We start from the raw sequence: 22,629 nt of genomic DNA on the forward strand, positions 1-22,629 counted from the left end.
GGTTCTTGGTCTGGCATCCAGGCTGTAAGGCAAGACCCACACCTCACAAGAGATCCAACTGCAGGGCTTACTCAGACCCGTCTCACAGCCATCAGCTACAGTAATTTTGCAGAAAGGAAGGGCAGGAGCTGCTAGCTGAGCAGTGGGGAAGAAGCAAACACCACTTGTTTATTCACAGGTCTTACTACTCTAACTTGTTGCTTGCATCAGATGCCACAGTGATAAGTACCTGTTTAAGAAAAAACAGGAACAGCAAAGCCACCCCCTGCAGCCAATCCAATTAAGACACAGGATTAAGTTGTAGAGGTTAATCAGATCTGAGACATTGGGTCTCTCTCTGCCGCTGCTTAGTGACATATCTGGTGAGCAACACCAGTGAGACGAAGGCCAGGCAGAAACACCAACGATCTAGCTAGCCCCAGGAGATGAGTGCTGCTCCCCTGCTGTATCGCACAGAAAAGAGAGGAGCACACTGCAGGGCAGTACTGTGGGTGGTCTGCTGGGCTCAGAGCTTGGCTGTCCTATGAAGCCTTATCAGGTGCCAGGATGCTGTGACCGACAGGCTGCGTTACACAGTCCTTACAGCAAAGACCAAGGCTACGTCTGCAGGGTGCTGCCAAGTTGATAACCAGGATGGGCATTTACTCAGCAAGGAAAAATTCTGCTCACACAACTGCAGTGAGCTCCTCTTGAGTTTCATTAGCTGCAACTCTGTGCTGACCAGCAAGGTAGGTGAGGGCTGTCCCAGCTCAAGGGACCACCAGCACAGAGGACGGACCACTTGGACCGTCACAAATAGCCCCTTCAGCAGTGGGAGCCAGAAGAAAGCTGAGCTGGGGCTTGCACTGAAGCAGCTCCACCAGTGCCGGAGGGACAGACGCAGCAGGGTTCAGTGCTGACTAGGGAACGTTGCTCCTGTCACACCCAAGGCATCCAGCCTACTGCCTAGCCTGAAGTCCTGACCTAAAGCTACCTTGCAAACTGCCTGCCTGTACGGTCAGATCTGCTCTGCGTCTCTTCTTCCTCCTCCCTCTAGGGCAAAAAGAAGCCAGCGGTCTCAGCCCTTATTGCTTAGACAAGTGCCTGCACCTTGGTGGTAACAACTTGCTGTCCTCATCATCACACCCCCCTGGGTGCAGGACAGTCAGCACAGAAGGAGGGACCTGCTCTGGAAAGTGACCTCCCCTTTGGCCCATCAGACTGGGCTGAGGCACAGAAAAGCCCATACAGGGGGAGAGGAAGAAACTTTTTCTACACCTGTTTCTTCTGGGCAGGGAGAACACTTGGACCAGAAATTAATCTTCTCTCTTGGACAATACATGCCAGCCTTTCAAAGAGGACAGACAGAGCAGTGACTCCAGTGGGATGATAGAACTGTAGTGACAGCAAGAAGATGATGAAAGGTGTGTAAACACCATTCTGCCAGTGATGCTGATCTCTTTGGTGCCCAGAAATGTTGTTTTAGGCAAATGATTCCTAATCCAGTGGCCATCATCTCCTCTCCTGGAGGGGAACCAGGTCTCTTGATACCACTCTACTACACTGGACTTTGCTAGACTCCTCTGTTAAATTGTTCCTCCTTCTTGGTAAATTCTTCAATCCAAGGACAGCAATTGCCACTGTTTTCCAGTTTCTCAAAGGAACTAAGTTCCATAGCCCCAAAAATCAGAACTTTTGCCCTTCCTGTAGGAAGTTTTATCCCTCCCTTAAAGGCAAGGAGTTTTATAGCAATCAGCCATGAAACTTGTCAGGAGAAAAACTACATTTTATACTCTGGACTTGAAACACAGAACATTTCAGATTAAAAATAGCTCCCTTTTTCCTGTCTGCCAGGTCTGGGAGGGAGGTGAAAATCCACAGGGACTTGACTTGATGCGTGAAAAAGCAGAATTCTATAGCAGCGAGTATGCACACACTTATTTTAGGTCAAATAATAGCTCTAAATAATACTTAGCTTAGCAAAGAAAAAGAAACCTTGAGATAGACCCATGCTAGCCGGTACGCTGGTACTGAATACGACAACAATTCAAGTGCATCCCTCAGAAAGAGAGGGGGGAAAACTTTAAAAAAAAAAATTTTTATTTTTAAATCTCATCCCATCAGTTTTCCTGCCTTTAAGATGGTTTCTCTTTCAGATTCCGAATACCTGCTCCTGTATCAGCAATCACAAGCATCTTACCAAGATATGAGACGCTCTGTCTGTGTGACCCAGGTGTGGGCACAGACCTGGCCAGCACACAACCTTCCCCCCACAGCAGGTAGCTCCAGATCAGGTTCCCACATTCCACAGCCGTGTAGTGGGGCAGCAAAGGGACCTGGTACAATATTCAACCTTCCTCCCCTCCCTCCTCAACAGGGGAAGAGGACAGGCCATGCACTGGCTGCAGCTTTCTGAGGAACTGCAGCTCAAGCCTGTGCAACTCAAACATAGCAAACAACTGCACAGCTTACTCCAGAGCACCCTATGTTCTGCAAAAGGGCCAGCTCTGCTCTTTGGGGTGATGAGTTATTGATCAGAAAAGAACAGTAAAGCTGCACCATATGTCCCAGTGAAGAAAGGCTCTACACAAAGCTCTGCCACCAGATCAATTGATAGACCCTAGCAAAGGAGAACAGGAATCAGCAGGCACAGCTTTGACACTAACATACAGGCAATTAGACATCCAGTCTCAGCAGTAAGGGCTGCTGAGTAATGCAGGAGCAATGGGACAGGAGGAGAGTTACTTTAGTAATCTGATTAAGTGGGAAGAACAGCCAATCATTCCCTCCCTTGAAATCGGTGTAGGATGACAGCAGCTGGATCATCTATACAGTGTTGATAAGTGTCTCATCATTGGCAAGGAACACAATACCAAGGCCCTCAGAAACATCCCTTCTCTGATGTCACCATCACAACTGGCACACACAGACCATCCTCATCACAGGAGGCAGGTCCTGAGCAGGGCTGACTGTTTGCCTGCTAACATCAGAAAAACACCTTGGCGCTCCCGCTGGAAAGAGCTCATTCAGCTATACCTCACAGGAAACAGTGAGCAGAGAATGACCTCAGAAAGAGTACAGCACTCACACTGCAGAGAGCATCTTTGGCTTGGGTTGGGTGTGCATAATTCAGGCTGGTTTAGACTACAAGAAACCATCCAATGCAGCTTTGTGTCAAACCTCCACCCACACATCAGCTACATAATTAATTAGGATGAAAGAGAACATTATCGCAAGCTGGTATTCAGATCCTCAGTGATCAGTAGAGCTTGTTATATTCTGTTTGGCCTTAGAAGTCAGCAAAAGGAACATACTTCACGCATCGTACTGCATGCTTGGTTATTAAATGCAGGCTTATAAGCATAAAGTCACTGTTGCTTGCAAGTGTGGAGTAATTTTTTGCATGAACTAGTTTGTTTTGCAGTAGGCCCAAAAGTTAATTAGTTTTCACAGTTTTATTACTCCACATGGTCAAATAACAGCCTGGAGCTTCCAGTCAGCTGGAACTGCATAAGGTCCAGAAAATTCTCACTGCACTTTTCAGGACTGTTTACTAGGGCCATAAATCATCAGCTAGCAAATGACTTTCTGCCCCAGCTCTTGGACACCAGTACCAACCCTAAAAGATCCCATAAATCAATGTAGCAATGGTAGCTCTCAGCTCAGGGGCAACAGAGGGAATAAGGCTGGAAGATGCTGTTTCAGACACATATGACAATTCTTTGGGAGACATTTTGGCTATCACCACCCTGAGAGATGTCACCCAATGCACCTGTCTTGTTGAAGGGGACTGTGCAGCGTTTACACCCCAGCCAGCTTCAGTTCTCACATATAACTATGAAGCTATGCTGCTGCTCTCTCCACCACAAAAGCTGTTTCCTGTCACTCCTGACAGGTAGATAAACTGGCCATTGCACTCCTTCATAAAAAGACATGACTTTGGCCTCTCCAAATGCAGTAGAAGGCAGTGACTGCAGGCAGGAGGCTCCCATCAGGTGAAGAGCACACAAGCAAGCCAGCACACTACAGCCTCTGGGATACAGACTGACTGAAAAGCACTGCAAGAGCAAAAACTTCCGTTGGGGATGCCCAACACTGGAGAATCCTCTAAAAAAAGCCAAGATACACTCTAGTTTATAGAGCTCTAGAGGAGACAACACCAGAATATTTAACATGCTGAAGGCACAAGAGCAATCCTGCACACACACACACAGGCGCAAGACATCCCAAAACAGTTCCCAGGGCTGGCAAGTCCCAGTGTGATAAAGCAAACATGCAGCTCTATAAAGATTCTTCAGATCCTGTATTTAGGTTGGAAGGAAGTTATTCCTCCAGCCATGGTCTCCAGGCAGAGCTCAGAGACCGAAGACAGCAGCAGCAGGACCATCTCCCATGCTTTTCACAGCAGTCTCCCCCAAAGGGCTGCCTAAATGCATCAATCAATGCAAAATAAACATTTCTCCAAAACCCAAATACTACTGTCAGAGAACATATGAAGGAAAAATGTTTGTGCCTGCCCTGCTGATGGGGAGGAGAACAACCCAGAGACATAAATCCAGTGATAACAAGACTGCGTGCAAAAGCAGCTCCTCTGTTAGCAACCAAGAGGGAGTAGCTGAGGGAAGAGGCAACAGTTCAAATGGAAGAAGGAACCACAATAAACACTTTCATTTTCCTCCCCAGTGCAAACAACAAGGCTAAAAAGCAACATCCTTCCATGGAGACCACTGCCTGCAGTAAGGAAAGATACTCAAGGCTCACTTCCCATTATTTCTCACCGTGAGGGTAAAAAAACGTGAGAGGAGTGGCAGGAAGCCAGCGGAGGGAAACAAGCATCGGGCTCTGTTTCAGAGCCAAGGGGCAAAACTAAAAACCTACTTTGCTCTCCAAATCCCTTAGGGCATACACCGTTCTGGTACCAGCCCCAGCAAAACATACAGTTGATGTTAGACCTACAATGGGTCCAGGACAACTGTCACACTTGTTTTCAAGTGCTTTGCTATACCAAGTCAGAGCGCACAGGATCAAGTCCTCCAGTAGTTTTTGTGAAACTTTCAATTTTTTACCTTTTATTATATTGATCCTTTCTCTGCCAAGAGGTAAGCATGGCTACATGTCACTGGCTCCAGGCTGTCATCAAGAAGCACTTCCACTACAATCATACATCACAAGTATGCTACACAAAGCAGGGTCTCCATCATCACTGGTACCTAATAGTGAAGGATCACAGAGGCAGAGCAATGCTTCCTCAGGGAACACTGGCCTGAAGAAGTGCATGAGACCAGAGGTTTGATGGTAGTCACAAAGAGCTTTGCCTCCAACAGCCTCATTTATTTTTTCCTCAGGAAACTCCAGAGTATACGCTTCTTACAGAGTATGTCAAGTATCAAAGAACATGAAGAACAGTTCCTAGGGGTAAGATTGATCTTGCTTGTTTAACATCAGTTTCATACATCGTTACTCTTCTCACCAGCAACACAGGGTCACTGCAGACAGCTGTTGCTAAGCAACAGGAACATATACTAAAAATACATACATTCTCTGTGTCTTCTTAGTGCCGGGGTTTTAGTTTTAGAGTTGAAGGAATTCAAGGTCCAAGTGAGACTTCTGTGCATTCTCTTCATGATTCCCTGGCACACAGAACAACTCCACACTACAGCCACTGATAATTAGTCACTGCTAATTCAGGTCACTTCCAGAGAATCTACAATTCTGTACTGGTTTCTGCTTTCTAAAGAAGGAAGAGAAGTTCCTACTGGGAAGTTTTGCGTTGGTCCCAGAGCAGCTGATGAGCGCAACAGCAGCCCTTGCACAAGACACCCAACATAACACAGGGACAGTCCAAGGCAGAAATCAATCTCCAGGCTCCTCTACTCCAACACAGCATCCAAAAAAAAAACCACTTTACAGGCTTACAATGAGTTGGATGTCAGATCTCATGGAGTTCTTTGGATTATCTTTGCCCCATACAACAGAAAGCAAAAGCCAACTTTTCCAGCTGAAATTACTGTCAGAGAAGTACAACTAGCCAGCTGGAATCCATCCAGGGCAGAGAAAATCATGACTGGTCTCAAAAACAAGTATCAGGACAGGTGTGATCACAAACATTCAGGACTTTCACTACACATCTCACCAAGAGATATTGTCTCTAGTGACAGAATATCCCCAGTGTCACCACTAGTAGCTGAATCAGGGGGGATACAACCAGTCAGGAGATTAGGAGAGGAGAGGGAAAGAAGTGACTGTCCCAAGTGCTACAGCTTGAACAGGCAAACACTGCAAGGTTTGAATGACATACAAATTTGGAGCATTGAGAGATCAGCTTTCTTCAGCAACCTGTATGTACAACGGTGCAGGAAAACAGCCCATCGCCTGCACCCCATCAACTCTATCTCATGGTGTGTTGGTACCAAGCTGATTTCAGACCAACACATGGTACAATACCTAGTGAGGGGGCAGGAAGAGATCACAGCTTCCTTGGCTGCTGTGAAACTCAAACACTCCCACTGCTGCATTTAATTTTTGCACTGACTGCAAATACCGGAAGGCAACGGGAACATCATACTTCCTACCGCAGAGGAGAAACACTTGCTTTCCAGGTATGGTAGAGAGTAACTTTAAAAGCCCTGTAAATGTTGCAGGCATAAGTGATGATGGTGTAGAAAAGCACCTCCAAACTGTTTCTACTCGCTCAGCTGCTGGTTTGTTCCTCTGGAGACAGGATGATCTCTTCCCTTCTCCGTCATGACAGAGCACACAGCCAGAGAGCACAATGCACCAGCTGATTTGCAGAACAGAATCAATCCATTCTATGTTTGGCTTCCCCCCCCCCCCTTTCTTTTTAAACATGCAGGCTTAAATGTACTTATTGCTTCAGTGATTTTCTATGTGCAAGACGGGATTTGAGAACAATGCATTAGCAAGGACCTATGTGCCTAAAAACCATCCCGCACATTCAGCTGAAATGGCAGAGCGTACACTACCAAAGTCTCTCACTGCAGCTGGGATCAGGAGGCAGCAGAGAGATACAAGAGTCTGAATGCAGCTTGCCATCCCTCTTGGACACTGTGCTCTAACGTGCAGGTTTCCAGGCAGCTCAGATGTGGAAGGTACACAAATGTGTAATGAGTAGGAAGCCTCTTGAGGCTTTTACAAATCTAGAGACATCAAGCTGCCAGTAACTCACGAGCTGTGTAAGACTGACTCAGCCTCCATGTGCTTTTCGGTGTGTTTGTTTTGACTCCTTGAAACATTTCAGGAGATGCCTACTTCTACAAGTACAAGCTTAATAGTGCTGTGTTTGCTACACTGCTGCTGTCTGGTTCATATTGATGGCTTTTACTCCCAACTTTTTGCACTAGGCAAAACCAACAGTCTGTGTACAGGCTGGTGGGATTGGAGAGAGGAGTATCCAAAGAGACAGGGAAAGGGGAAATGCGGTGGCTGATCACAAACCTTTCATGCTGCAGGGAAGGTGTAAGTACAGACAATCCCAGAGACCCGCGTCCGGCTTAGAGGCTGGCTGGTGTTCAGTGTACAGAGGTATTAGAAGATTAAGGCAGAACTTGGGGAATTTTTGCTGTTCATCCTGCAAGAGGCAGGAAGATCATTAATGACCTCCAGGTAGCTTTTTCATGCTGAGCCATCACTCCAGGGTATTTGGCTAAAAGCCAAATCTGGTTATAAGCCTTGAAGTGCTGGGAGATTGCCATCCACTGTAACAACACTGAGGACAGACACAGGCTAATTCAGGCAGGGTAAAAGACAAGGCCTCTTGCAGAGGGAATAGTCTCTCAGACATCTATTTGCTGCTCAATGCCTCAGTTTCCCTCCTTGACTGAAGGAAGGATAAATTCCCCTCCTCTCTTTCCTGGGGGCTGCTGTATTCAAAAGAGCCTCTGGCAGAAGGCAGGGAGGGGTTGATAATCCAGACAGCATCAGCAAACCAATCTCCTTCAGCAAAAACAGATCCTCTCTTACCAGTCCATTCTTCCCTTCAAGTTTGTCCACAGGGCAATGAATTTGAAGGGACTCTCTTTTTTTCCCCGACCCCATAACCCAAAGTGGAGGAGTCAAAGGGTTAATGCTGCATGACAAAGGTCAGCCCAGTTTGGGGAGGGAGGAGAAAGGGAAGCATTGTGGCCACAGACAGCAGCTCCCTGTGACCAAAATGCCACTTGAGAAATGTAAAGTGATGGTGCTGCTCAGAAAAAAAGGCCTGAGACCCCTGCCTAAATCCCAGGGCTTTATGGCTCACAAAAGCCCAGCCCCTTGAGTCATTAATCGTGTGCTCCATGGCTGGGCGCCTCAAAGAGCAGCAGATGACACATGCCCAGCTGCTACTGCCGCCCCTCCTCAAGGTAGCGGGGCAGAGGCAGGTGCACTCCCAGTGCCCTCTGCTCAAGACTAATCTATTCTCCCTCCTTGTCCTCTGCCTTTCATCTCCTCCAGCAGCCCACGCTGACAACTGTAAATGAGATTAGACTTCAAGGCGTGGGGCAGATGCAGAACCCCCCCTGTGCATTGCCAAGAGATCCTTGTAGCTTTTAAAGTATCTTTCCCCTTTACAATGCACAGCTTGGTGGAGGGGGAGAAGGGGGCAAATTTCTTGTCACGCTCACAGAAGCATCTAATATAGCAGACAAGGCAGGCCCCAGTTTTAAGGCCTGGATGCTAATCTGTTATCACCATGGACAGTCTTCCCACCAGCACCTCTGATTCTCCAGTTCACGTTAGGAGATGAGGTAACAAGTCTATGACTATTTCCTAATTCCAGTTCCTACAACCTCCTCTTTGCAGCACTACTCCATTTAAATGCAGACGTATGCCCCCACAAACACTAATCTAAAAAGGCAGCGATAGTCCAAAATTCAGGCAAGGACTCGAGTGTCGCATACAACCCTGTGCTCAACGCCCCTGCCTATACTGCTGCTCTCACTGCCATCATTTCCTATTCCTCATCTTGCAATTTCTGCTCCTCCTGCTCCCAGTGACCCACACAAACCAGTGGTAAGACACAATCAATTTGTCAGAGAAAGTGGTAAAATCTCCAGGCACAATCCACTGCCTAGAGCTCAGACAGACCTGCCTGGCAGGTCCTCCCGCCACAGCCAGCAGGGGAAAGCCAGCAACAATAGTCGGGGAAACGTTTCAAAGTGAAGTGTGATGTTTAGCTCAACAGTGCCCCAGTAAACAAACTGGAATTTCTTTTACAGTGTGGGAAATAGCTGGTCCTGCCTGTGTTAAAGGCTATCCAGAGAAAAGGGACACAGTTAACATAAAAGATCATTGAGTTCAAAATAATTCCCTTTCTCGGTTGCCACCAGCCATGGTCATAGCTGGCCTCATTTTATGGATTGCTTTGCAGTTTCAATCGTGCAGGAACCAGCCCTGGATTTAAGAAGGCTGCCAAGTCAGCATATTTTCAAGCATATTTTAATGTTTTATGAGACCATGGCAGAGCAGGTTCAGCTGCACCCACTGCTGGTAGTGTCAGCAACTGAACTCTTCCCGGCAAGTGTACGTCTGGTCCAGGATATCTCTACAGCTTGTTTCTGAGCTCAAGTTTTCCATTAGCTGCCCACACAGACTGGGTAACTTGGCATCTCTCTGCATTCCCCATAAACTCTGTTCATCTGTTGCCATCACACCCACGTACAACTCTCAGGAAGGAATCCAGAGTTTCTAAAGCAGCTGCAACAAAAACACAGCCTGGATTGACAAGCAAAAGGATCAAGGTGCTGAGCCAGTGAGGAGGGTCTTTTTGGAGAGTTTTGTGTGTGTCTATTTAAAACAAGTTTGTTGTCATGACTACAAACCAGAGTACGGGTGAGAAGAAGTGAGAACTCCGAGATGAGGGCTGATAATGTTAATTCACCCTTGAAATCTCAGCAGCCATGGGGATGCAGAAACAGAGAAGGTGATACAAGCTCTTGGCATCTAACAAGGCTAAAAGCCACCTTCAGAAGGCACGTCTGTCCTAATAACGAACATCATCCTCCCAGATAGCCCCTTTCACCCAGCACAGCCAAGGGCTAGATAATACCGATTAGCTGCAGTCATCTCTAAAGCAGGGGCACTGGGGACATGGAGGCAAAGAAGGGCACCCAAGGCCCTAGAAAGGGCACAGCAAAGCAGGAACAGCCCCTCAGGAGACTCATCTGCAGACTCACCTCTAACCACCAGACAACTTGGCTTCAACAAGGACAGCGAGATGTTCTGCATCCAAGGCAATTAACAAGGGACCTTATTAGCACAGAGAAGTGTGAAACTGTCAGGACCTGCTCCTGGGATTGTCGCATTTTTAACTTTACCAGAACAAAAAAAAAAAAAAAAAAAAAAAAAAACAAACGGGTTTTTGGCCAGTGAAGAACAAATGAAGAAAACCCCAAGTGATTGCAGAGGGATGGTGAGAGGCAATGCCTTGCTCTGCTCAGAGATTGGATTCCACACAGAGACAGCGTGGAGTGCTCAGCAACGGTGCAGGCTCTGCAGAAGGCAGCAGATGCAGAGCTAATGTGTGTGTGGGGGTGGAGGGTGTTTATGAGCACAATAAATAAATGTATGAATCCCTATAAAAGTTCCCATATAAAAGTGAGTTAGAGCTGCCCGAGGGCCATGGCCTCATAATAAAAAACGCATCTCGTAAGCACAGTATGAAGCAGCAGCTGTACTGCAACTGCCTGGCTGCAGCACTGAAAAGCCGCGTGTCTGCCTGCTCCCAAACTCCTGGGTGAAGTGCTGACCCCACTAAATGCAGGAGGAATTTCAGTTCAGTGTAGTCAGGATTTTGCACTGGGAGGGGCTTCTTTGAACCTCAAAGCCTAGGAAGCCGTTCTGGATCTGCCTTTTTGCCAAATTTAAGTTCTTTTACTTCTTAAAAAGAAGCAATCTGCAAGTGGCTGGAGATATTGGCTTCAGTCACTGACAGTTCCCAGTGTGACAGATTAGAGCTGAATCAAAACAAACAAAAAATTCATCCAGGAAGCGTTGTCAGCCACTCCCCTCCCCCAAATTAAATAAGCAAAAAGCACTGCTTTATGGCTGAGCAGCAATTTTCATCAAGAAGTTTTGAATTTTTAATTTAAGATTAAATGGGGGAGGGGCCATAAAAAACCCCAAACCCTCTAATTTTGTATGGCTAAATAGAGACCTGCTTTTTTGTCAGTAAACCTAAACAAAAGTATTTTTAAAAGTATCTCCCCACAGGAAAAAAAAAAAAGCATTAATAATAATTTTTTCCTCACTCAAAGGCAAGGGGGGGATGTGCTGACCCCTTCCTTGCACTGTTTGCTGTCATACTCCATCACCCCAGAAACAAGAGAGTTGCAGACTCCCAGCCTGTGAATTCCCAACTGCTCTAACGCTTTCTCCAGAGCCTTCTCTTGCTCTCCTGTGAGGTGGTGAACGCAGAAGCCCACGTGTCTCAGCTGAGAGGGTGGTTATCAAACTTCAGTCCCAGCCCATGAGTCATAAATGCACAGGCCACGTGAATCTTTGGCCACCCATTTCCACTCTAAGCACACATAAGGCCGGGTCATATCTCCCAGGAAGAGCTGCAACTGTTCGAGTTTCAACACACAGGCTTTCTCTAGTTATTAAGACTGTCCTCATGTTTCATGTGGATGCCAATCAGGGCTAAACAAAACACTCCCCTCTCCTACCAGCACAGAGCTGCTGGGAATAGCAACCTTGTTCCATGACAAACAGCATCTTGCAATTCACTGCAGGGCTAATTGCATTGGATTGCTGATATAACACTCAAGGAAGACGTCAGCTCCTTGGCTTTGCCCACAGGCAACAAGGACGTTATTGATTTATTCAGGACTTATGACTAGTTGTCGCAGGTTGCATTCTCTTTGACAATAAAGCCTTACAGACAAGGCTTAAATTTCAGCTGCAGCCCTAATTGAAACATAGCTAATTACTGAAGGTCTGCCTTTACAGCCCATTCCCTTGTCACTGGGATAATGTTCTGTAAATCCAACAGTCAAACTCTCCCCTCCCTTAAAAAGAAAAAGAGAAGGGAAAAAACCCTATCTACTATTCAAGCAAGTCCAGTGGGAAATTACAGATTCCTCTCTTTCAGCCTGAGGGAGCTACCAGCCAAGAGCCCCATCCCACAAGGACTCAATGACTTCAAAGGATGCTTGTAGAATCAGACTCCAAATTAAGGCCAATGTTTGAGACGGGGGAGAATTCAAAGTGGCTGAAGCAAACATTCAGCCCAGACCACAAGCAATTTATCTTGTATCCACTTTTTGAGTGGCAGCATACCCTACAAGCCCCAGCAAATTCAAACACACCACATAATGTAGGTGTGATCAACAATTATAGGAATCTAATTCCCAACTGCCAACTTCCTTGACTGTACAACAGCAGCCATACTGCAGTCCAGACACGTGGATTAGCAGTCGGTCACGGCTAACCAGGTATAAATGAGCATTCATCAGGAGAGGCAGTCCAGTTATTGGCTGAATGATAACAGGACCCCCAGGGTACCAAGGACATCCTTTTGCGGAGACTGCACCACAGCTTTTGGCTTTGCAGTTCAGCCAGTTGCAGAAGCAAGATTATCGCCTCATAAAGCGGGGACAAAATCCCATCCGAACTTTAGTATTGCCGGTACAATGCCAGCATCAGAGTAAGCTCCCTTACAGAAGGTGACATTTACACGCACACACAACAGCACAAAAGTTTATGACATCAAGAGTGCTGCAGTTTAGAAGCAAGTCAACCCTAGAAAAATCCTTCAGTTTATAGCTGCTTCACGTTTCAACCTGGCAGATGGAAGGAGTACCACAAAGCAAACATGTCAGTTAAAGCAGCTAAAAGCATAATTTACAAACTAGAATCCACAACCCAAATTCTCAGCAGCTATAACTCAGAGCTCTACAGAGCTGTGCTGATTTCAGCCAGCTACAGATCCAACCCAAGGCATTTACCTGATATGACCATAGCCTTTGATACAGAAGCAGATACTTTGCTAATTCTGCACAAGGTTAAAGCAGCAGGTCCTCCCCTAGAGGATGTAACCCCACAGGAGTCAGTTCAGCAGCTGGGAAGCCATTTCAAAGACTGCAGTGCTGGTTTTACAGGTCCTAGTTTGCCTGCCTCAAAGAGTAGAAGATATTTTAATCCACAGAGCAAGGATAGCGCAACTGGCAGCAAACAGAGCACCTGCTGCAGCACCTCAGCTCAGACCCTGTGCTAGGAGGGATGGCCAGGCTGGGCCTGCTTCTGTCCCTGGCTACTCTAAAGAGGAACTGAGAGAAAGGCCCAAAGCAGCAGTGATAATTAATCACTTGCACACCAGCATCCTGGAAACTGGGAGCATGGAGCACGTTACTCCTAGGCTGTATTTCAAATGCAGGGAAAATCTAGTACAGAGGAAATTAAGTGGAGGTTAGACTCTTTGCTCACAAGACAGAGACAATATATCAGTTGTTCACATACCTGATCAAATAGGGCTTTCCAGTGCTGAGAGGCAATGCATAAGGGAGGAAAAAGAAGAAAAAGAAGGTTTAAGAGCAACGACATTAACATGCAGTAAACTGTAGAAGTATATTCTAACAGAGAAATAACCAAATGATTTAGTGCCATTTCCAACATCCTTCTTCATCCCAGAATCACCTACCCTTCCGGGGGAGGAGGCAGGGGGAATCTACCAACCACAGGGAAGACAGTTTTCATTTACAAATCCAAATTAGGATGAACTCAGAACATTCATGTGTTAATTCTGTTTTCTCCCACTTCGTCTACTTGCAGGCAAGCAAGGAATAAAAGGCTTTTTTACTCACAGGGATCAAGAAAGCTTGGTGTATATTGAGGGGAGGCAGGACTTAGCAACCGTTTTTCAGATCACTTTCCAAGGTCCTGTGGCCCAACACTGACCCACAGACTGCCTTGCCAGGTTGTCAGAGCCTTGTCTGCTGCCTGCTCCTAACTCTGGCAGGGACTTGCTGCAAGGCCTTTGATAACCCATCAGTTCTTTGAGCCTCACATGTCCACATCTGAAAAAGAGCTAATTCCTTTCGCGCAAGATGGACGGGGGGAAGGCTGGAGAAAGCCCATTACAAGGATTTACCCCACAGCTTTGGTTCTAGCAGATCTGCCTTAAAAGCTCTGTATAGGAGGAAGCTCCACTTCAACACAGACGACCATGTGAACTCTCCACAAGTCCTTGTCACTTGGGAAAGAAAACACAAGCTGGCGACTGGCTCCATTTTATGCCTTGTAGAAAGACCGACGTCAAGTCACCTCCCTGCCCCAAGCTTGCTGCCTCACAGTCCCACGGAACAGAGGAAAATCCTAATGAATTGTTTAAGTCTGTCTCTCATCTCTCCTGGATTTGGAGGCCAGCTGAGAAGAGAGCAACTTCCATGGGGCAGCACAGTGGGGTAACCACTGGCTTGGGGTCCCCAGAAAAATCCTTGCACATTTCCAGCTCTCCTGCCTGAAGTGCTGTTCAGCACAACACTTTGTTTCTGCCTCATTCACCTTCCCACAAAAGCAAAATGAGGAAAAATAACAAACATCAGACTCCTACAAGCAAATCTCCTCACTGTGCTATATGCAAAGCAGAGCTCTGGTGAGAGTCTTATCTAGTCCTGGAAGAACATTTCCTTTCACCTGGTAGTCAGATCTAAAGCAGAATTGACTGGAGAGACAGAGGGATATCAGGCCACTGAATTCCATCTGATCAGTTAAGTTGTTGGCTCCCCTCCTCCCCATGCCTCTATCCATTTATAAACTCCCATTTATCATCATAATTCAGCACAGCACTTTAAACAGAACATTTTGGGACTGCCTGAATCCTGGCTTTGTGGAATGCTGCTTCAAGAGCTGTAATGACATCACAGCTGAGCTGTTATACACTGTCAAGGCTGTGAGAGCCAAACCTCCACTACGTAATATTTTTGTGGTTAATAACACATGAAGAACTGACCTTGCGTCAGTTCTTGCTGGCCCAGCCAGAGAGCTTGCATCAAGCTTTCAAATGGAATAACAACAACAGAAAATCAATCCCCAGTTAGGTCTCAGGGGGCATGCTCCTAGTGTGGAGCAGTTTGAATTTTCAGAGACGCTGCTCTGTAGCCTGCTTGTTTCAGCAGGAAATCTTGGCCATGGAGGAGGAGGGCACTTACACCAGTTCGTGCTCTTCCGACTTGCAGATGATACACGATACCTCAGGCTTCTGTCACATCATCTATTGCCAGGTCTCAGCAGCTTCCCATAACCAATGCAACTGCGGGCTCTAGGTCCATTTTGTTGATTGCGGAAAACAAGGTACCAGAGTCAAATAACAATGCAGATCCCAGCGTAAGTAACGGTGAGACACTGCGAGCTGGATCAGACCCAAGCTGTCCTACCTCAAGGTCAAGCAGCAAGTCAGTAGCAAAACTACGATGAGAATCTAGATTTCACCAAGGAAAGCTCAGGGTCTCTCTCCTGTCTCAGGAGCCCAGTCCTGGCAGGCACTCAGCACTTCAGCATCTCCTGGGCCCCTGGCAGGATTGAATTGCTAATGGCTGCGTTTGTGTAGAGGCTGGAGTAACTCCAAGGGGCCCATGTGCATCACAACAGGAAATCTTTCTTGTAGACCATCCAGACAAGCACAAAATTCATCAGGGAAGAAAAGGTTACAGTCTGAGGTAAGCAAGCACAGGCATTTGGAAACCTGGACTGTGGAAGCCCCTGGAAAGCCACGCTTTGTGAGCGAAAGCTACACATGCCCCTGGGTCAGGCGTGCTACTCTTAGGACTGCCTGGCAGCGTTGTAGCAGAGGTCAAACTGCATCATCACACCTTCCCTCCGGACTGTGCAATGCTCAGGAACACAGCCTGGGGAATGCAGCTCTACCAGGCAACTGCACTTCCTCCACTACCCTCTAGGAGGAAAATCCAACAGCAACCAAATTCTAGGTGATTCAGAAGGAAGGGCTGGGGGATGAGGAGCAGGCACTGTCCCTAAGCAGCCCCAGGCGGGCTCCTGCAGCAGTGTCATAAAAGTAGAGAGGAAAGGGGATGTGCCGTTGCTGGAGGCTTAGTTCACAAGTGTCCCTTTCACACCGCTGCAAGACCCGAGACAGAGCCCACTTCAGAAGGACATTCAGCATCATTGCTTCATCCCTCCATAGGCAGGAACACAGCCTGCACTTAACCTCTGCAGACCAAGCACTTTGCACGGTCCTCATCCCAGCAGAGTTTGCTGGGAAGGAGAGCTGCGAGCAGTGCTGGGATGCACCAGGAATGCAGGCTCTGCTCGCGTTCGCTCCCTCCCAGACAGGTGCACAGCGAGCTCCTGCCTCCGGGACCGGCAGATGCAGAACTACTGCCTCAGTTCTGCAGGCTTGGCTGCTCAGCCTGGCAGGAGCAGATTCAAAGCACACAGGACCACTTGGTGTCCTTCTAGGCTGGATGAGCAGAGGCAGACACCCGGTGCCAAGTTATCCCACCCTCAGGTGCAATCAGAGCTCAGAGAGTGGAGAGAAGCTATCAGCCCTGCCGAGACGAGGAAAAAACTTCCTCGGCTGTTTGTTGGTCGGGGGCTGGAAGAGGGAACATGCTCCCGAGAGTGGGAGCGTTTCACAGCTGTCACCCTCCGAGTGGCTGGGACTCTGGAAAAGCTCTCTGTCCCCAGGAAGCCCCTCAAGCCAAGGCGTCGGCCCCTCTCCAGCCTCTAGAGACGCCTCTGTGCGCAGCTCCCTGCCCCTGCCCGCCCAGCCGCAGCTCGCCGTGAGCCAGCATCTCCCCGCCGGCGCGGCTCCGGGCACGGACACCGAGCAGCCTGTCCGGGCCGCTGCCGCCGGGGCTTCCCGGGCTGGGGCAGGGAGGAGAAGGGACCTGCGGCCCCGGGGACGGAGACGGCCCGGCGGCTGCCGGAGCCCGCAGACACCCGGCGGCGAGGGGCGCGCAGAGCGGCGGGAGGGCGGCGGGGACGGCGGCTTTCCCTCGCCCCGGAGGGTCACCAGCCCCATTCCTCCCCCCATCCCAGACTTCATCTATAAATAGCTTGAGCCGATTAACCCGGCCTGGGGGAAAGGGGGGAAGACATCGAGCAAAGGAAACTTACATCCTCTGCGGCCATAGGTAGGACATCCTCCGAGTCCAGCACCTCGATTTCTTCCGCCTCTGAGCTGGCAGCCACAGCAGGGGAAGAGCTGGCGTGAGGCTCCGGCAGCCTGTCTCCCATGCTTGGAAACGGCCCCCCTCCAGCTCCCGCCCCCCCCCCCTTCTCCCCAGATCCTTAAAGAAATTAAACCTAGCTGCTGCTTGGCAAACTTTCAAGCGCAGCCGAGCCTGCCTTCCTGACTCCCGCAGCCGGGAGGGGAGGAAATCCTCCATCCAGGGAACATCCAATTAGCGCGGGCAGCGCTGGCGGGCGGCATCCCGGCGGCCGGCTCCGGACGGGGCAGGTGACCCCTCCCCGCGCCGGCTCGGGCAGCTCGCCGCCTGCCGCCGCCCCCAGCCCCCCGCCCGGCCATGCCGGCCCCCACGGCGCGGGGGAGCCGCGCGGCCTCGGGGGCTCCCGGAGGTAGAGCCCAGAGCTGCGGCACGTCCGAGGATGCGGGGCTGGGCGGCGATGAGCGAGGGGGGAGCCCCGGGTCGCCCCTGCCCGCGGCCGGGGGAAGGCGGCGCGGCCCGCCCGGGCACCGCCTCCCCCCGGAGCGACCCGCCGAGCTGCGGCCGGCGGCGGGCAGCCCCTGCGGCAGGGCCCGGCCGGTCTCAGCCCTTTCCTCCTGCCCTGGCCCCTTCCCATCCCGCTCCCGGGGGCCTGCCGTCGGGCTCCGGGCGCTCTTGGTCTCGCTGAGCAAGTGCGGGCAGGCGGCAAGAGGTGCCGGGTCATCTGGGCTTTCTGAAGCTAACTTCTGCGCCCCGGAGAGTCTCACAATTCGGGGCTGGTGTGGGGTTTTAAATTCTTTACCACAATTATTTGTTCCTATATATCAAGATGGGTATCTTAACCATCTGGCTGGACTACGAACTTGAGGAATGCCTTGACTGAAGGCAAAAATCCAGCAGTTCTAGCTTCTTCCTATCAAGTACAGAAATAGCAGGTTGGCAAGGGGGAAGGGCAAGCAGAGCCAGGCTGATCCACATGGTGCCAGCGCCTCTGCTTTCTGCTGCACTGACAGCCAAAGCTAGATGGAGCCCAGAGTCAGAGCAGAGAGGGTCCAGCACCACAAGCCATGTTTTCTTGACAGAAGAGCTCCAATACCAGATCAGACACACCTCAGCCACAAGGACAGTCCCTACAAATTTGTTTTAAAAAGCAAACAACAACAAAAAAAAAAGCAAAAAAACCCCAAACAGATAGAATACCTCTGGAACAGGAATGGGACCTTCCATCCAGCAGTAGCAGGACATACAGCAGAGATTGTCTCTCCCATCCACAGCTGCCATGAACTTCATACTGCATATTACTTTTGATCTAGATCAAATTTATCCCACACAGCGACGGGAAACCACAGTGCCCGTGCTCTCAATTGCTGGGTCCTAGCTTCTTAGTTACTAGAAGATCTTTCTGCAGGAAAAGGGGAACGGTGCCAAGTTCTTTCCATGTGCCCACATGAGCTACACCTACCTACAGCCCCCAGGGAACAACAGGTTTCCACATCTGATCATCCTGTGTGGCTGGCACTAATTTAAGGTCAGGGCCAAGGGCTATCATCCCACACAGCTGAGCAAGGTCAAATAAAGGGAATGATCTCCTCAGTCACCTGGTCTGATTCCTTGGAAAGAACAACAGGAGAACTCAATCCTGCAAATGATCCATATATGGGGAACAAATCAGAGTTAAGAGGATAACCTTACCCTGTTGTACTGCCCAGATACCCTATCCCGAACAAACATTAGAAAGGAATCTGTTATCTTCAAGGAGTGCTAAGATAAAAAACTTGCCTCTGTTCATGGTTCTGAGCCCTGCTCATCACAATCCTAGCCAAAAGGTATTTTTTAAAGAAATGTCCCTTCCAGTATTTTGAAGATTTTAGCTAAACTTTTAAAGCAAGTGCAAGAAGTAAACCCTGCACCTTTGGACCCAAAGAGCAGAAATTTTTTACCTCGGGATTCAGGTGGGAAAATGACAACAAAATAAAAGGTCTTCAGGGGTCTCCGGTGCAACTAATGAACAAGAGGGCTTCTCTCCCCTTAATGAGCAAAAATGTCATCATCAGTTAAACAGAGCAGACCTTCTTCAGGTTTAAAGGTGATTCCTTCAGCACAGCATCCACTTCTCGCTTGTCTAGAGCCTGTCCAGCCTGCTTTCCCAAAGCCTAAGAACAGGCTACCAAATCCAGCACTTTTGAGAAGCACTAACCCACTTTACTCATACAACACCACCGCTGCCAAAATATTCCAGGCACTAAACAGCTATTATAAAAACAATCTCTTTTTGATTAAAAAACTAAACCTCATCAAAACTTCAAAACAGATGGATAAGCAAAAATATGCTATGCCAACAGAAAGAAACAGCAATCATTTAAAGATGTCTGTAGGGAGGAGGGAGGTGAGTTTTTTAAAGTAAAGAGAGAATAAATGAGCTGAATTTCAGGGGTAACAGGTTCCACACAGTTGGAGACTGCCACGTCAAAAGCTCTGTATCGCCTCTGATTCCAGATGCTAGCAGGAAAATGCTAACCATGAAGTCTAACATAAATGCAATAAACAACAGGGAGAATCCCCAAAACCTTACCTTAATACCAAACTCCCACTAAACTGGAAAACTGCTGCAAAATTACAAGTTCATTTTTCTCCTCTAAGGAATGTTTTTCAGTAGTGGTAACGATAGTTTTTTTCAGGGAAATATCTCTGCACATTGCACATATGAGCTAGTGCTGTGCTATAATTGTCACAGAAAGGAAATTAACAGTATTCTAATGAGGAGTTTTGTTACAGACAAATTATCATCTTCCAAGTCTGTGAGAGCCTCTTAATTTAGACTGTCATTTCTCCCCACTGCATACCCTGGTGACTCTACCTTGGAAAACAGTAATTGCTAGAGAAACTAGGGAACTGTGGGCCACCACAGAGCAGATGCAGACAGAACACAGAAGAGCGTCAGAGGACCTTAGACAGAAAGAACTTGAGATAATAAACCCTAATCCATTTTCACAGTCAGTCATGTAGGCAACCTTTTATATTCCTAATACTGCAAACAAAATGTAGATATATGTCCTTCCTGCATTGGAAGTGGCTAAAAAGGTCAGCTCATGAATATGCAATAAAAAGCCCTCAAAGTAGGGACCCAGCCAACATCTGTTAGCTAAGCCTCCTGGAGTAAATCAAAATAGTTTGTTCATGGGTCCTTTTTCCACCAAAAGTAGCCCCAAAGGGCTTTTACAAAACTGCCCAGCTTTCACAATTGGAACTAAATGGAGCAACCTACCCAGCGTGATTACTGCACCGGAGCTCAGCCAGCCGGCCAGCCCTGGAAGGCAACTCCTGAAGCAAAATGCAGTATTTTGGATCAGAAGCCAAAAGCACTGGACCAAAACACAACCCTAGCAAGAAGTTAGATAGCACATACAAAGTTGGGACTGGATCAGACCAGTCAGATTAACCCCTTCAGACTCATGAAAATGGCAAAAAATCTTTAAGGATGACAGATGGTATGAGATTGGGGTTTAAACTGTGTCCAAAAGGTAACAGTGGCAAAGGGCTCTTTCAGTATCAGTGATACTCCTTGTGGCTGGGACAATACGAGTTCACCTTTTAGGATCAATATGAATTAGCCTATACGTGCTGCCTTTTGGTTTCTCCCCGACTCATGGATACTTTTCCTCCTGAAGAGAAGGAATAGTGGGAAAAAACAAGGTCCAGCCTCTTCTCTGATTTCTAACCTGTGTTGAAAGACTATCCTCCTGACTCTCCCTAGTCCCCATGTTATACTTAATCTTTTTCAAGTCCAGCACTGAAAAACTAGACTGTAGTCTTTCCACCTGCTGCTCTCTTCTGCCCCAGTAGCTGTTATTGGTTGCAGCTGGTTGTAATTGTCTTTTTGGTTATAGCTGGGGAAATAATTAAATCCGCCACTAATCTTTTTTTGGGTAGTTGTCTTAAGAGGGAGCTCTCCTATCAGGTCAGCCCTACAGTATTTAAAATGTGTCTCTGCTTCTTTTTAACTGTCACCTGATGGGATCACAGCACACATTGGTAGGTTCTTTCCAAATTAAAAGAATTGTTTGAAATGGAGACCAATTAGTGACTCAAGGTTAATTTCCAACATAAAATCAAGTCATGCTTACAACTAATCCCGAACTGACAAGCTTTCAGACAGGAGGTCAAAGCTGAGGGGTGAAGGATGTGTCTCCAAGGAAGATGAATCAAGATCTTTGTCCTCTCAGTGACTTTATACCACAGCCAGGCGATTCACGCATCAGACGGAACGGGAAGAAGAGATGGGGTCTGGTTTTGGAAAAGACAATGAAAGAAGTTGTTAGGAAACTGACAGGATCAGAGGAAAGAAAACAAATCACTGTTAAGAGAGCGCAAGAGAGTAGAGCTGACTGGGCTGCTGCTCCTTCTCCCCACCAGCCAGCACTAGCTCAACTTTTTGGACTTTCTTCTTTATGTGCTCCACGAGTAGAATACTTTCCCCTCACAGTGACCATAATCCTCACAGGATCCAGGAGGCCTGGGCCAATGATGCAGTGAACGCCGTAACTCTTGCCTAGGCACAGCTACACGGGTTTCCACAGAGACCACCAGCCACCTGCCCCATCAGAGCCGCGGCAGTTAGATACCAGGACCTGTGCTCTCCTCCCAGCTTTCAGTCTAAGCAAATTTCTCTCCCTAAGCCAATAGAGAAGGCCTGGTTTTACGAAAGTACGTAGTGATCTATGCTGTGCTTCACCTGCGCGCCGGCGGCCCCGCCGTGAGGGAGCGCAGAGCCCCGCCTCGAGGCAGGGACGTTTCCCTCCCCCGCGGCACGACTCGCCTCAGCGCTGCCGGCCGGACACGCGTTTTCCTCAGAGGCGGTCGGGCCGCGGCCGTGTGGGACGCCGCAGGGAGCCCGCCGCGGCTCTCCCCCGCCGCTCTCCGAGGGCCGGCGGAGCCGTTCCACGCGGCGAACCCGGTGCCCACCGCTTCCCGCCCCGGCGGCGGTGCCGGGCCGAGCCGCGGCCCTGTCAGCTCGGCGGCAGCGCGCCCCCTGGCGGCGGCTCCCTCAGGGCAGAGCCAGGAGCCGCAGGGCCGCCGGGCCGGGTGCTGTTCTCTCTGCTAACGCTAGCTGGGTGACGAGTGTAAACCACGTTTAACATGAAAATATTCACCAAACAAGGAACGCGTTTTCCTAAAGCGGAAGCAATCTTACAACCCTAACGGCAGCCCTTTACAGAAAACCAACAGGGCACCACCAGCAGAGATAAATAAGTCATTATCCCACTCTACTCGGCGCTTGTCAGGCCACACCTGCAATACTATGTGCAGTTCTGGTCCTCACTATACAAAAAAGACGTGGACAGGCTGGAGAGGGTCCAGAGAAGGGCCACCAAGATGATCAAGGGTCTGGGCAGCCTGCCGTGTGAGGACAGGCTGAGAGAGCTGGGCTTGTTCAGCCTTAAGAAAAGGAGGCTTAGAGGTGATCTCACCACCACGTACCAGTGCTTAAAGGGGAGCTACAAAGCAGATGGAGACGCCCTTTTTACAA

General features: G+C 48.7%; 1 protein-coding gene across 5 annotated transcripts in view; it reads right to left on the reverse strand.

Annotated features, from left to right (window-relative positions):
- The window catches only part of RHBDL3 (rhomboid like 3), a 71,059-nt gene extending 53,887 nt beyond the window's left edge, over positions 1–17,172 (reverse strand). For 2 of the 5 annotated variants that reach the window (XR_015703336.1, XM_087751184.1), the window contains exon 1: positions 13,435–13,581. Coding sequence is in view for 4 of the 5 variants with exons in the window: in XM_087751184.1 (XP_087607310.1) it covers positions 13,435–13,581 (147 nt within the window). In the remaining variant the exon portion in view is untranslated. Of the gene's footprint in view, positions 1–13,434; positions 13,587–17,052 lie in introns of those variants that run through there. The other 3 variants (XM_087751185.1, XM_087751186.1, XM_087751187.1) reach the window with 3 other exon arrangements.
- Between the last annotated feature and the right edge of the window lie 5,457 nt (positions 17,173–22,629).

Source organism: Nipponia nippon, unplaced genomic scaffold (genome assembly GCF_047370975.1).
Source record: "Nipponia nippon isolate SJK-2023a ecotype South Korea unplaced genomic scaffold, ASM4737097v1 scaffold_14, whole genome shotgun sequence".
Classification (NCBI taxonomy): domain Eukaryota; kingdom Metazoa; phylum Chordata; class Aves; order Pelecaniformes; family Threskiornithidae; genus Nipponia; species Nipponia nippon.